Source organism: Rhyacophila brunnea, unplaced genomic scaffold (assembly GCF_057557595.1).
Source record: "Rhyacophila brunnea isolate RB1 unplaced genomic scaffold, BYU_Rbru_1.0 scaffold_23, whole genome shotgun sequence".
In the NCBI taxonomy this organism is placed as follows: Eukaryota; Metazoa; Arthropoda; class Insecta; order Trichoptera; family Rhyacophilidae; genus Rhyacophila; species Rhyacophila brunnea.
The window spans coordinates 8,153,808-8,170,551 of NW_028232893.1; the positions used below are offsets into that span (position 1 = coordinate 8,153,808).

At 35.8% G+C, this 16,744-nt stretch overlaps 2 protein-coding genes across 2 annotated transcripts in view; one reads left to right on the forward strand and one right to left on the reverse strand.

Annotated features, from left to right (window-relative positions):
* The window catches only part of Tbc1d22 (TBC1 domain family member 22), a 443,277-nt gene that overhangs the window by 399,679 nt on the left and 26,854 nt on the right, over window positions 1–16,744 (reverse strand). The window lies entirely within an intron of this gene.
* The window catches only part of LOC147069427 (uncharacterized), a 42,682-nt gene that overhangs the window by 19,057 nt on the left and 6,881 nt on the right, over window positions 1–16,744 (forward strand). Inside the window, exons 9-14 of the mRNA XM_085950724.1 lie at window positions 1,155–1,319; window positions 1,991–2,092; window positions 9,280–9,421; window positions 11,815–11,952; window positions 13,425–13,572; window positions 16,032–16,166. Coding sequence (XP_085806850.1) covers window positions 1,155–1,319; window positions 1,991–2,092; window positions 9,280–9,421; window positions 11,815–11,952; window positions 13,425–13,572; window positions 16,032–16,166 — 830 coding nt within the window. The remainder of the gene's footprint in view (window positions 1–1,154; window positions 1,320–1,990; window positions 2,093–9,279; window positions 9,422–11,814; window positions 11,953–13,424; window positions 13,573–16,031; window positions 16,167–16,744) is intronic.

A 16,744-nucleotide genomic window follows, 5' to 3' on the forward strand; every position in this document is an offset into this window, starting at 1 on the left:
GTGACGATTATTATCCATCTACTCTTTTGACGAAAATCTTTGCGTGCGCAAAATTTCCCAAATATTATTTTTCGACTGTCTGACGTACCGACCAGTTTTTCATAAGGAAAAAAAAGCTTGTAAGAAATCTATTGAAAAAGTTAAAAAAATACAATTATTATTGAGTTCTTGAGATTGAGTCTTTCATCGTTTTTCTAGCCGAAGGCATATCTTCTATTCTTTGGGTAATTTTTTCGTTGTTTTCAAAACTTTCACAGAGTATTTCACTTCGCTGCTCTCATATTATATAATATTCCCCCGTGTCCCAGTTCGCCGTGTATCGGAGAATGTATCTGAAATATATGGTCGTATATTTTAAAGACCGTCCAACCTCTTTGGGTCGTATAGTACTGAGATAAAATTCATGTCTAAATAAAACTCGGTTCTTGTCGGATTACAGGAAGCCAGCGGCAAACATTTTTTTTAAAAAATAGCCGATATACTGGATTATTTGTTAGGTTAGGTTTTTTTTCATTCTTGAATTCATTAATTTTGCTAAAATCGGTGGTCCACTGTTCAGCTGTCAAAATCAGATCCCAGATTGTTTGACATATTGATTCGCTCTTTCTCGTTTCAAATTGAATTATAAAAAATTCTCAAATCAAATAAATAATAACCATCAATGTTATTTATAAATAATATACATTCCTGTTATTCATCAGCTGTCAAAGTCAGACTAGTCCTTCACACAAAAACCGGTGGTAACATCGATTTCCAAAAAATATGTTGCATTGATATATGCATTACATTTGTAGAAGGTGTGTTAATGCTAGTGTATTATTTATCCTGTAACTCACATATCCAAATCAAACCATTCCCTGTGTGATCATGACAGATGCATCAGTATGAGCACTCTATAGAACAATGACAGGTCATCCATAGACAACAACGGGAGGGGCGGAAAAAGTAAGACCAGTCGTTGTGAATGTATCGGCTTTCTACTTGAGTCGGCAATGTTCCAAGTCCACATGCTCGATCGAGCAAAACCATCGAGTAAGAACGTGCATTGGTACTAGGCTTTAGTGTGCACTGCGATGCGTTCATCTAGCGAACGAAAGAATGTTCGAATGTAGACAGGGATATAAGTAATTAGGTGCCTACGAAAATGATTGCAGACTGGGAGCTATGTACACGAACTCTGAACTAGAAGCAATCAAGGATCGTAAGGACAAGATTCAATCGCGCCTCTTCTGCAAGATGATCATGTCCCTGGGGGAGCCTGTCTCCGAGACTCTTCGGGGACACTACTCATCGCTGGCCACCATTTTCAAGTGCAGCAAGTAAGAGCGCCAGATGATGTTTAATTTAAAATCCATTTTACGACATTTTTATTTTCAGTATGTAACAAAATCATCACAATCGTCATTCATGCCGCAATATCCCGGCGTGCGGTGGCGTGTGTAGGGACGTGGATGCCCGATGCACTGAATGATTTCCACGATAAAAAATGAAATAAATAAATATAGGTACATTCCAACTACCGACGTACCTACCTTGTAAAATATGTATGAAATCCGACCACCGCATTGCGCGAAGAATTTTCCAGGGTTTTTGTAAAATGGTGTCATAGGCCACGGCCAAATTCGAATTAGCAATATCTGATGCGGTAGACGAATTATTTTCAATAACACTTTTTTTCAGCCGGCACAAATTTCCTTTGACTTGGCACCAAGTAGAGTAGGTAGTTTGCATGCCAAAATCTTTATATAAATCTAATAAAAGTAAATTCGTGGTATCCAATTTATGCGAATTACGATAGTTCTTGCTTCATTTCATTTAGATCCATTTGGAATCAAGCAAGGCCTGCGTTGTGGCACCGCAGTCTTCATCGATTTGTATCTTCGTCCTAAGGCTGCAGACACACGGCATTGCAGTTGACGTGCGTCGACGCAGTGTATTATTTGATTCCAATTGCATCCGATTTGACATAATGCATCTTTAATAATTACAGGTGCAATAAAATCCTACCAAGACAGACGGCCGACAGAGTTCCCTGCCTACCTTCCAGCATGAGCATCGATCGTTGGGGAAATATCCTGAGCTCTCATACAAGGTATGTGCTTTAATTGATTGAATCAGCGCGTGCATTTACAGAGCAAGAGTGTCTCGAGAACCAATTTTGTCGATAATAAGTTAAGTTTGTACCGAAATCTGTGGGGCCTAATCCTCACTACTTAAATATATTAATATATTATACTTAATAATATTAAATATATTCAAAAATCCGCAATTACTCAAACAATAAATCCATAAGGACAAAATAAGGTTTTTTTTTTAATTCGAGGGTATACTGACAAAAAGCATTAAGTCATTAAAACAAGTTTTGATATAATCGCAAAAAGGACTTATTTTTTTTTCAAAGCGTTCTCATATGTAGATTGTTTTATGATTTAAAAATATTTTTTCTACATAATATAGATTAGAATAACCTTTTCGGCATGCAAAACATAAGATTCGATGTCGATAAGTTACAATGTAATTTTAATGTGACCGCTGACTTAATGCATTCTGTCAGTAACTATTTTAAATATCGTTAACTTCAACGTGATAAAATTTAATAAATAATATCAATGCAACTGTTATATATTTTTTACCACGTTTTTATTAGCTCGTATTCTTGTTTGTCCGGTACAGATTTTTTATTGTGTGTCCAGTACATTTTTTTTCTTGTTTGTCCAAGATTTGTATTGGACGATTGAAGATTTTTAACTAACTTCCCGACTAGCTAGACATTTGAAACTTTTAGAATATATCAGAACACGACGACAATGCATTCTTTTAATACTTTTAGCCATTTTCAAGCAGAATTGAATTAATTTTCAGTTAATTCTGTTTTGTATGGAAAGTTATTATTGTTGGTTACTAAGGGGGTCCTAGTAACTAAATTATTAATATATACGTGCGTTACTATGGAAATCAATATAAAAATGTCAAAATGACATTTCAGTATTCTATACCTACTTAATATTTATTCAGTATTTCTATCAAGTAAGTACACAAAAAAGTATTTATTAATACACAGAATTGTCAAGTTTATATGATTCAACAGACAATTTTAAAAACGTGTTATATAAAAAGTTCTTTTTATCTTGTAATTATTACGTTTAATTATTTAATTAGTTAGTGAATAGATTGGTAATTACTTACTTATAATATAAAAAAAAATTAAATAATATTGAACATTATGTATTTCAAATCAGAAAAATATACAAAAATAATAGATGTAAGCACTAAAATCACAAGGAAAAGCAAAGTTTAAACCAGAGGGGGGGAAAATTTTTTGGATGGAGGGCCAACTTCAAGAATTCAAAATGAGCGGCGGGCCGCAAGTAAAATACCATTTTTAGATAATATACACTATTTATTATCACGAAAAATAAACATTACAAAAAAAAACTATGAGAAGAATGAAACTGTTGTACTTACATTTTTTAACATTTTTTTTTATTATTCAGGTTTTAATTTTGTAGTTGATATTTTCAAAACTGCTTGGAAATGGGCATCGGAGATATTTGATCGTAAAGAATTTTTATTGAGGTTTATGATCGAAAATGTTTGTTCACATTTATATAGGTTGATCCAAAAATAACGAACATTTTTCTTGCATAATCTTTAAGTTGGTTGAATTTGTCTGAATTAAGGACATTGTAAAATTTGGAGATTTCTTCACGACGATGCAGGGCTCGAAATGGACCGGAACGCACCGGAGCGCTGTTCTGGTTCATAAAATCCACAAAATTATCGCTCCGTCTCGTGGAAATATTAATTAGACCGTCTGAGCTAGATATTTCATATAATAAAAAATAACACCCTTATTTTTATAAATCACTTTTACAATTAATGTAGTATGGTATAATGGAGGACGAATAAGGACGAAAGATTGTCGAGATACAGATCGATTAAAAAAACGTGTCGATCTCGGCCGTTGACTTCAAATAACTGACAATATTTGAAATGTCATACTGACCTTAAACAATGCTATTATACTGCCATCTTTAGATGGTGTGTGTGTATTTACATGTGTAATAGATACCCACAGATGTCACAACTTATATTTAAAACACTAAAAAGTTATTGACTATAGACGCTCTTACCCCGTAGACGCACTTACCCTAACTCACCTTAGTTGATATTTTCGTAAAATTATTGAGCGCTCCGGTTCGTAAAATTTTCCATATTGAGCGCTGCGATCAATAATCTCAAGTTGTAGCTCTGTCGGTACACTATCAATATCTATTGAAAATGGATCGCGCACTATTGTTAAACTTGTCTCAATTTTTCGGAAGTCACCAAATCTTTATGAAAAATCGTCATTCAGGGAAATGGAAAATGGTCCACGTTGTTATTCGACATTTGTCGAAGGAATAACTTGAGTTTTAATTGAAATCCATTCAAACTTTTTATCATATCATGGGCACATATTTTTTTCTTTGCAACGCGGAGTTAAAAGTATTTAAATGTGTCACGATGTTCAACGTAGAAAATAGTGGTTACATAGTGTGAGACGAGACGCAAGGAAGACGTGCTGAGATAATACATTTACGAAACAACAAATTCATCAAATTTTAATCTATTGTCAATATTTTAAAAAAAATTATAAAAATGTTATTCTTAATGATGACGGGCCGCAAAAAAATACCCGGCGGGCCACATGCGGCCCTAAGTTATTCGGTGCAAACTATAATACTTACCATATTTTCTCTGGAGGGTAGGTATGCAGATTGGATAGTATGCCACATATTATTACGACTAATCTAGTTTAAGTTTTTTATTTTTATTAACTGATTCGGCAAAAGTATGAGGTCATAAAAATCGGAATATTAAATGTTCCATTTGGCCACTTATCACTTGCTTATAGACCAATTTTATTTCTACGTCGAGTCTCTACGCCACAGCGTTGCATCCGCTGACACTGTTACGTCACGTGCTCTTTGCGTGTGGCTTGTCATAGCAGAATATACTCTATTCCACTTGATTAGGCTTTAGCTAAAATTTAGATTTCATTTACTTTCGCCCGCTCCGGTGGAGAAGGGTGGAGGTAGGCCGTAGAGATCCGACATAAGTAGTGTCTAGACTCTAGACCAGGGAGGGGGCAAACTTTTTGGATGGAGGGCCAAATTCAAGAATTCAAAATGAGCGGCGGGCCGCAAGTAAAATACCATTTTACTATTTATTATCACGAAAAATAAACATTTCAAAAAAATTAGTGAGAAGAATGAAACTGTTGTACATTTTTTTAAATTCAGGTGTTAATTTTGTTGTTGATATTCTCAAAACTGCTTGTAAATGGCCATCAGAGATATTTGATCGTAAAGAATTTTTATCGAGGTTCATGATCGAAAATGTTTGTTCACATATATAAATTGATCCAAAAATAACGAAAATTTTTCTTGCATAATCTTTAAGTTGGTCGAATTTGTCTGAATTAATGACATTGTAAAATTTGGAGATTTCTTCACGACGATGCAATTCTCTTAAATCAGTATCACACTGCAGATCAATAATCTCAAGTTGTAGCTCTGTCGGTACACTATCAATATCTATTGAAATCGATGTTCAACGTAGAAAATAGTGGTTAGGTACATAGTGTGAGACGAGACGCAAGGAAGACGTACTGAGATAATACATTTACGAAACAACAAATTCTTCAAATTTTAATCTATTGTCAATATTTTTTAAAAAATTATAAAAAAAGTTATTCATAATCAGAAGTACAATTAATGATGGCGGGCCGCAAAAAAATACCCGGCGGGCCACATGCGGCCCGCGGGCCGCAGTTTTCCCTCCTCTGCTCTAGACCAAACCATAATAACAGTATAAGATACAGCGTGGAAATTTCACGAAAATAATGCACATTTTGTCAGTCATACTTATTTAAATTTGTTTTCATTGAACTAAGAATACAATACCTACCTATATTGCAGATTGTTTTTATAATTCGATCAAACCTGCTAAAATGTATGCTACTGTAATCTCGTAATTTGATTCCTGTTTGATTATTTTAATAATTGGAATGCACCGATTGTTCCTTCCAGAGTGTTTTTTGTTTGAAGCATGCTGTTGGACATTATTTTTATTAAGTATAATATATTCTTTTGTTTCGCATGCTGGATTGTAAAAATACCATAGCCCATAATAAATAATACAGTACCTACTTATTGATATGTAGTCTGATAAAAGTGATTGATTTAATATTTTAGGAAATGTAATATGAATCTATTCTCCAGTAGGTATACTTAATTATTAGCGTACGCTGCACACGATTTTTATGTGTTTGACCCAAATGTCATTGGTTTGACCCTGTGATCAGTGATTTGATTATAATGATATGATAAAGTTACAAGCATTAGCCCACTAGAGTTGCTACTTCATCATAACTTCATAACTTGGCACTTCCGCTCTAGGGTGAAAATGATTTACCTACATATATTTTTTAGATATAATTATTATCTGTTTATTTTCTTCAAGTGAATATCATTTCGTCTCTGTTCTGGCAGAACACACTAACTGGAGAATACTAGTTTTGAGTAATTTGACTTTGAAATTGTTAAAATGATTGAAATAATGGTCTATCATGTGAGTTTATTAAGTAATTGTAAAAAGGATGACTTTAAAATAAAGACTGTTTATTTATTAAGAAGGTTTCCAGACGGTAATGTTTGAGATAAGGAACATATTGGTATAACTAACTCAATATGTCATTTTTTCGAATTAGTGTCTTCTGCCAGAACAGTGACGATTTGATCTAATTTTATACAAGATAATCAGTCAAAGAGGCTTATCAGTGTAGTAAAAACACCCTTGATGGCCGCGCGGCTTAAGCGTCGGACTATAGCGTCGTGTGTCCCAGGTTCGAATCCTGGGTCTGGCAAGTATACCTACATGTTGTTTTTCAATTTTGTGTATGAGTCAGAGTATCTAGGTAGGTACCTACCTAAAAGGTTGAGCAAGTGGTTGACATCCATTTCTCGTAAAAACAAAATCTGTTGATATCAAAACCTCCACTCTGTGGGGGCCCATATTATGATCTTATTAGTATCGGACATGTTTTAAAAAGAAAAGTGCAAAGTTATAAAACCTACCTCTGCTTCGGAATTAGGTTCAGATTTACCATTAGGCTAAAGGGGCTATAGTTTAGGGATCCAAATTAGTAGGGGCATCGGAACTTAAAAAAATATTTACTAATTGGGTCATGGCCTCCAAAGGGGGGGGGGCTGACAGGGCTCAAGTCTGGGGGCCCGGCGCGACGAGGCGACCAAATAAGTCAGATAAACACACATCACAAATTTACTCTAATAGTAAAAAAAAGTCGCCTGCGGCGGTATTTTCCTTTAATAATGATTATATTTTAGTATATGTGATTGTGCGATTGAATTTTTAATTGTGTCATTAGGTACACGATAATAATTATTAACTCCATAATTCAAGTGGTTGTAAGCAATGATATGTAAGTATTAAAAATATATTAAATAATACCCTTAATTTTACCGTGAACGCCATTTGAAAAACGCCACTGTAGAGCGTCACACTGCCGTTAACCTTGGCGATAGGTAGGGGGCCCCGACATAGATCATAGCCTTGGGGCCCGCTTCAGGATGTGGGAGCCATGAATTAGGTAGGTAGGTACCTACTTAATGATTCACAAAAAAATCTTGTGGAAGTGGAATATGTACCAACTTAGGGGCGGCAGGTTATATGAAAGTATGGTGAAGTACCTAGGCTGGTTATATAAAAAAGTATGGTGAGGCAGGCTGGTAATCGATTTGCGGCAAAATTAACGTTAACATTATTAATTATATGGGTACGTTATAATGACCAAAGTAAATCCTCCGTGATGCCCTGCATTTTTTTATCGCGTTGCTACTTCTCATAAGTTGTCGGCTATTTTTCGCCTGCTTCATTCAGTTGTATGAGAAAGCCGATTGCTTGCCCCTTTTTTTATTTAATACCTCTATGGTACCAACCTATGTTCGAGATTCTAGATTCTAGATTCTAGAAGATGGGATTTCTAAGTATATTTCATATCGCTTTAAGAAATGTTTCGGATATACCTGCGACTGAATCGCCGAGACGAAAGAATGAACATTCATTGTCACGAAATATAATATAGGTAGATAGTAGGTACTATATTGAAATTTCTCAAATTCTGTTATATTTTTTTTTTCTGAGAAGCAAAAAACCGATAGGTACATTTTCAACAAAAATGACAACGCGTACTATATTTTTTCTCCAAATACTATAATTTTGGAGGCTCTGTACTACTCTCTTGTGACTTTGTGACGCTCGTAGCTACTACACACAAGTGTTGCCAACCGTACTACAATTATAGTATTTGTACTTTTTTGTACTTTGTAAGTATGTAAAAAGTACTAAAATTTAGATATTTTCGTTCGATAAATTTGTGCAAAGTATTAAATAATTTTGCAATATAAGAAGATTTGGAGAACTTGGAAAAAAATGCTCGAAAAACGTAAAAAAAAATCCTTGACTTTGATTTACAATGAAATTTCTAGAAGTAGGTACCTAAGCATTTTTGGTCGGAAGAGGTACCTAAATAAAAAGGGGTCTCGGAGTTTATCAAATTCTCTGTTATTTTTTTTCTGAGAAACAAAAAACCTATACATTTTTACATGGCCCTCCACATCCTGAACCGGGCCCCAATGCAGGGATCTTTGAAGGCCCCCTACCTATCTCTAAGGATAAAAGCAGTGTGATGTTCCTCAGTAGCATTTTTCAAACGGTGTCGATACACAATTATTAAACATTTTTCGTATAACCATATAATTTTAAGTAATAACATTATTGAAGGAAAATAGAAATAAATTAATAATATTTTTTTACTATTAAAGCAAATTTGTGTTTTGTTGTTTATCTCACTTATCTGGACGACTGGCCTCGCCGGGCCCCTCCTGAGCCCGGGCCCCCAGGCTAGAGCCCTGTCAGTCATCCCCTTGTGGGGACCATGTTTTCAACACACGACAACGCATACTATATTTTTTCCCAAAATACTATAATTTTGAAGGCTCTGTACTATAATTCCAATTTGAAAAGATGGCAACACTGCTACACACTGTTTTACTTCTCCTGATCATCCGCATTAGTCCTAACGTAAATGATGGTAATTATTTTGATTAAATAATAATAAATGATTTTGCAACCAAAAAGGAGTACCTAGACACCTAGGTATTATTTAAAAACTGTCAAGCCATTGATTATCTTTATTACCAATGATGTTTTCAGGGACCTAACTTGGAATTTGAGCGAATACATAAGCAGCCTGCACACGGAGATGAAATCCTGGCGCAAAGTCTACTGGAGGCTGTGGGGGGAGTGTCATTTCCTTAAATGCAGCACATGCGATAACTATTTTCCCGTTTATCAAGTGAGTGATTTTTTAATTTTCTCTTTTTACATCTCTGCTATTATATCTCGGCCGTACTGAGTGTCTGGTTAACATTTAAGAAGTCCAATGATCTACTATTGGTATTTGCAGTGGCGCACCCAGGATTTAATATTGGGGGGGGGGCAAGGAGGAGAATGTAAATTAGTCCCATAGACTCTTTTTCTTCTTCACAGCCTAATTTCTCGTTTATCGGTCTTTTGTCCATTGCACTCGGTGTACCTATACCATGGTCCCCACATCCTGAAACGGGCCCTCAGGCTAGGATATTTGTCGGGCCCCCTACCTACCGCTAAGATTAAATGCAGTGTGAAACACTACATTAACTTTTTTCAAATTGTGTTTTAGTTCAAATTAACGGTACTTATACAGTGAATTATTGGCGATTTTTAATACATCTACTTTAATAATGGAGCTGTCGAGTATCGAGACATAATAATCAAAAAATATATTGCACAATTATATAAGTAATTGAAAATGTTCATGGCCATTAAGTGTAATAGACTTTTTTTTACTATTAAAGCTAATTTATGATGTGTGTTTATCTCACTTATCTGGTCAACCCAACACGCCGGGCCCCCAGGCTAGAGCCCTGTCAGCCCTCCCCAGCCATGACCTATACCACTCCAAAATTCGGGTGGACACCGAGAATTTTTTGACAGTTCCCTTAGGTATTGGGTTTCTAAAAAAACCTGAAATTAGTGTTTCGAAATTTTTGTGCTAGAAATTAAAATCTAAGAAATTTTTCTAAAAAGGGTGCTGAAGAATTATTACAAATCATTTTTTTGCCGTGTTTTATTGGCTTTCGATGTCAATGTTTAAAATCATTCTGATAATTTTCATGTTTGGAGGGTGCCAGGGCCCCTTGCCCCCCTCTGGGTGCGCCACTGGTGTAAACCACTCCGGAATTCGGGTGGACACCGAGAATTTTTTGACATTTCTATTAGAGATTGAGTTTCTAAAAATTTTTGTGTTAGAAATTAAAATCTAAGAAATTTTTCTAAAGAGGGTGCTGGAGAATTTTGAATCATTTTTTGCCGTGTTTTTATTTGTCTAATCTATTGGCTTTCAATTTCAATGTTTTTGGGGGGGGGCAAGGCCACTTGCCCCCCCCCCTGGGTGCGCCACTGGGTATTTGTCCTCTTCCTGCGCGGAGCATACGCCTTTACGGGGTGCTTCAAGGTGGTCTTCTGAAAACATCCCGGGTCTGCTTTGATGAATAAACCATCTTGATAGTATTTAGCGGCCTTCCTAAAACTAATAAAAACGTTGTTCCCAAACCAGTGATCATGGTAAAATGTTGCAGATTGCAAATTACTTGGCTCTTACAAAATGGAGTCTTGGCACAAAAAAGTTCGGAGCCATTGTATTGACATTAATCCGTTAGAGAAATCTACTCCCGACTCCTAAAGATGCCGGAATCGTTGTCGAGATGACTCATACCAATATGAGCAGGGTTAACTAGGAGGCATAACATAAAAAAACAATGTATTTAGTCTAAAAGATTTTATAAAATACATAGATTTTTAAATAGTAATAAGTAATAATAATAATGTGGTCTGGCAAAATAATTTGTCAAGCTCTGACGAAATTCTAAGAAATTTCTGGATGCAGACAAGGTGGTAAAGACCTGCCATCAGAGTGTAAAGAGATAGGGCATTCCAGACTGCAGGTAGAGAGAGACTGACTCTCTGCATTTATTTTTTTAATCACTCACAGATTTTTCTGTGAAGATGAGATCGAAGTTGGTGTCAGTTCTTTCAACACGTCAGCAGTGTTTGTCGGTGAAATTACAATATTACAGATATTTTATTAGCAAATACGCTGTAACTCATGGCCCCCACAAGGGGGGGGGGCTGACAGGGCTCTAGCCTGGGGGCCCGGCGAAGTGAGGCGAGTCGACCAGATAAGTGAGATAAACACACATCACAAATTTACTTTAATTGTAAAAAAAAGTCGCTAGGCGCTATTCTCCTCAAATAATATTAATATTAAAATTTATGGGGCTGTACAATACAATTTTTAATTGTTTATCAATACTCGAGAACTCTATAGGTAATTCAAATGGATATACTGAAATACATAATAAAACATTAAATACACACATTAATTTTACCGCGTACACCATTTGGAAAACGCTACTGTAGAGCGTCACACTACCGTTATATTTAGCGATAGGTAGGGGGGCCCGCCAAAGATCCTAGCCTGGGGGCCCGCTTCAGGATGTGGGGGCCATGCTGTAACTTATACACCATTTTTTTTTATTGAAAAACGCAATAAGACGATTTCAGCAAATACCCTCAGCTCCCTCTTCTCCCTTCCGAGAGACAGTGTCGTATTAGTAATGGGCCACCAATTAAATGTGCACGTTTCAGATGGAATGGTGCTGTTACCACGCTGACGTGCCCCAGTTCTTTACTCTGGAGCCGGCCAGGCCTACGTGTCTTCCCATCGGACGATATCCCTGCTGCAGCGAGAGGGCGTACCGGTTTCAAGTCCTCAGTAATAACACGGTTTGTGGAATCCTGATGCAATTTTTCATTTGTGGTGCCACATGAGATGAGAGGAAAGGAGATAAAATTTTTCAGGAATGTATCCGTGAACCTCCTTATTGACGAAAGAAAGTCCACAGCGATCATGTCACGCAAAAAATGAGGATAAATCATATTACATAATAATATGTTTAAAGTAATTATAAACAATGGAAATAACTATTATCAAAAGAAAATTATCAAGCACTAAAACAGGGAACACCCACGATGGCCGCGTGGCTTGAGCGCCGGTCTATAGTGTCGAGGGTCCCAGGTTCGAATCCTGGGTCTGGCAAGTACACATATTGTTTTTCAATTTGTGTATGAGTCAGAGTATAGACCTAATAGGTTGAGCAAGTGGCTGACATCCATTTCTCGTAAAAATAAAATCTGTTAATACAAAACCTTCACTCTGTGGAGGCCCTTATGATCCTATCAGGATCGGACATGGTCGAAAGAAAAAGAAAAAGAAAAAACAGGGAAAAATATGTGTAAAGAAAGAGATTGGGAAAAATTGCCAAAGTTTTAACCTATATTTGACATTAAAAAAATCTTTTTCTCCGGTCTCTTTAGATTTTAGAATGAAGGGCCCAGAATTTTCCTTATTGCATCCAATACCACCCTATCCAATCCTCTGGCGCGTCTGAAAAGATTGTTTTTCTTGCATTGCTGAACAATCATGAAAGTAACCGTTATTTGGTAAAAACGTTGCTTGGTTTTGTTAGTTTTTCTCTTTCGAGACGTTTCAGATGTCTATGCTAGTAATATCCATGATACAATATAAAAACAATCATAAGAAAACGTTATAAAAAGCAATAATTAAACTAATCAAAGATAATTTGACAGCTCAGACACTCAATAGTATGGAATGTATACTAACATTACTAACGCCGCCTGGTGATAAAAGTGTAGAACTACTGGACCTTTGCTGTTTTCACACTAAAATGCCTGGACTATTGCGATTTTAATAGAAAAGTGGCGTATTTTTGAGAGCAGATTTGAGAGACTTATGATTTTTTTTTTAAATATATCTTTGCACAGTTGTATGTAATCATACACAGGGAATATAGAAATGCAATAAAATGAAAATGGAAAAAAGTGGACATTTGATGTTTTATGGCATTTTATGCCAATATCTTCAATTTGGAGTGATCCTGATGTCGGCTAAGAATCGAGGTATCATTGGTATCTTGATTTAAACCACGAAAGTCAATTGCCAATATTAATACAATTTGATAAGCGCTTCAGTTGTATATTATGTACAGCTAGTTAATTTCGTTATAATTATTAAGTAGGGCGCAGGTGGATCAATTGGTAAAGCAAGTTGGCTGGATGGGCATAATACCTCCACACCTTGTGTATATCTATGTATTAAGCAATTAAATAAATTATTATATTATTCTTAGTAAATATTAGATTTCTGATAGTAAATGTGTCTTGTTTCATATATATAGGGCTGTCAGTTCCGCGAGCACACCCCTGATCAGAAATCAGACTGCGATGTAGCCGTGCTGACTATCTACAATAACTTCAAAGAAATTATCACGTTGGAGCCACCCCAGCTCATCTTTCCGGAGCGCCTCACACGACTGATGGCAAGAGGTAAAAATATTATTACTCGATTTTCAATACGCATGGGATTATAGCCAAGAAACAGAATGCCGTGTAGAGCAGTCTAAAATGGCATTCATTAAAATGAAGAAGCTCTTATGTGACATTAATTGAAATATAGATCTCCGTATGCATAGGTATAGAATCTCACAGACCTGGCGCTTTATACGTCCAGAATGTCGAGTAATCAGGCACTATTCTATAATCTTTTTGGAAGTTGTCACCTTGGACGATTGTCGTCAGCTCCAACTTGATATAGATAATATATTCGATTGGGGCAGGCGTAACAAACTAGAATTCAATATTGATAAATACAATCTTTTGTTGTTTACCAGAGCCTTAAAAGTGTTGTTTTTCCAATACTCGATGCATGGCAGAGTTCTGTCATGAATATCATCTGTAAGGGACCTTGGCATTACGTTTGAGAGTAAACTGACATTTATTAGCCATATAGTTATCATTTGTAACAAGGCGCTTAAAATGTTGGGCTTCGTCATGCGTACTTCCCGGGTATTTTCGGATGTTACGGTATTAAAACTTTTATTTAATTCTTTAGTTCGAAGCAGACTTGAGAGTGGGTCTATTGTTTGGGCACCGCATCAGTTGAAGTATGGCCTTATGGTGGAGAGGGTTCAGAAGAAATTCTTGAGACTCCTTTACTTGAGGTTGTATGGATACTATCCGTGGCTTTATCCAACTGACTTTCTTTTAGGCATGCTTACATACTGCAGTCTGCAATTTAGAAGAAATCTTTATTTAGCTATGTATTTTTTTCGACTTATACGAGATATAAATGAGAACTCTGGCATTCTGGGCAGTGTTGACCTGTGTGTCCCTGATAACTATCTGAGAAATAGAGAGCATCAGTTGTTTATTCTCCCAAGGTGCAGAACCAACCTGCCACTGGTAATGCCAATTGGGGGAGGGGGGTGATAACTATGTTCAACGAAATTGCTTTGGGTGTTGATATATTCCACCTACGTGAGAATGAGTATAGGTGGACGTTGTTTTATAAATTCTTAAAATAGGGTCTGCTTAACTCATCCGGTGTACTTCCTTGTACCTATCTAATTAATATTTTTTGAATGTACACATTTCTACTGTTTAATAACTTACTATCTATCTCTATACTGATCTATCTCTTTTTTATGTAATACTGTTTTATATTTCTTTGTTTCTAAATGTCGTGTTGTGAACGTCTTAAACTTATAATTTGTAATGTCCACAATATGTTAAAAATAAATTGAAATAAGAATACAAATTGAATTGTGAAAATGTATAAAGCGTGTGGATTCAATTGTAATATAGATATGTAATATGATTTCATCGACAGAAGGGGAAGCATTAACCATTCCTATTTTTATTTCCTTACCGGCTTATGTGAAAGTCTTTTTCAAATTAACCGTGAAGAAGCCCGCGTGACCTCGTCGTGTCACTTGATTCGTATTGTATTATTCACAGACTGCTGCCAGAAGTGAAAGAAAGAGATAATGTGAATACACATGCTTTAAAAATTGAGGTGTAGTTTCTTCTGTCATCGCGCAGTAGGCTTTTAGCATAGTAGGAGAATTAATAGTTTGACGATGAATACCCAAAAGAAGAACAAAACTTATCAGAAGCCTGTTCGAAATTGGATATACCTGTTATTTAACATAAAACTTAGAATTTGACTGACTTTTTAAATTCTTACGTTGGAAATACATAATTATTTTAATAAAATCACAAAAACATATTTTATGTAGTACATGGATTAAATAATAATACAGATGGAGTGATCATGAAGTCATGCATTGGGACATGAAATAACACGCTACCGTCTCGGTTTTTTCTCCTGACCCGGTGCTGTCGCTCTGCCTATTAATCGACAGTTGATAATATCCTTATATATAATTAATTATATAGATAATAATATTATAATCATTTCATAATATTGGCCAATCATTGCTTAGTTTACAGATCGAAGAATATGTATTATATTGGAAATATTCTTTTATTTATGTCGTACTTCCATGTGGAAACTAATCCCGTCGTCATATTTGGTTGACAGTATTTAGAATTACCCCGTTGTATTTGTTCCTGGTTTTGTGAGTAGTTTTTGTGCTGACGGCTTGTAAGGCTTTGACTTTCACACTGTTTGTTGTCACTTGCGCGAGTATTATTAGTGCAATGGCCTGGAAGGTATGAAAGGAAAGTAAGAGATAGTATAAAAGCATTAAGTACTATAAGATAGTATAGAAGAGAGAGTATAAAAGAAAAGTATTTGATCCAGTGCGACGACCCAATGGTTTGGGCGAATGGTTAACTATTTCTCTTAAAAACCACTGAAAATACAATTTCCACTCTAGAATCGAATATGTTAGTTTACTTTATTTTTATTTACATAGGTAATATACTTGCAAATTCTTAGATCAAGTCATGGAATAGTTTCACTGAATACATTGTTTGTTCAGAGATGGGTGATGAGAGCGGAAGGCTGGCAGGCAAGGAAGTCTTCTGGTGGGACGGGCTTCGACTGGCGCCCCCTAGGCAACCCCTCGGACTTCTCGGTAAACTATACTCAGGGACACCCACTCCTAAAATACAACGTAGGTACATTTATATTCGTCGTCATAGTTTTAGTAATATTAAGTAAATTCTACTTCATTTTGTAATGTAGGTATGGACCAGTAAAAGAAAGTCTCGATGCTGTGGATACAGCATGAATTTCACTTGTCGATCAAGAATATCAGGTGGTGTATGATTTATGAAGTGGGCAGGCTTTGCAAGACTTCTCAATTTTGCTCAACTTTGGAGTTTCATGATTATTTATGTTTTAGTTGTAGGCGAAAAATTTGTTGACTCAACGGAATCTACTCTTCAAAGTTATATAGTTCGTATTTTGTCATCAATTTTCCAATCCCAAGCAACATCATAGCCACATGGGACGTCACTGTAACTACTTCCACTTCCAAACTTCTCTGTATGTATTATCTTTCTTGCTAAAATGAGATATTTATATCGCGAGAGGAAGCAGTGGAGGTCTCAAAACTGATGCAACAATGATGTCTATCATTGCGATCGTGCATCACCATGATGTATTATGATATTGTTTAAAATTATTTAATGTTATCAAACGATGTTTGCAATGCCCCTGGGTATTGCCAAATAATTATCGAAAAGTGCA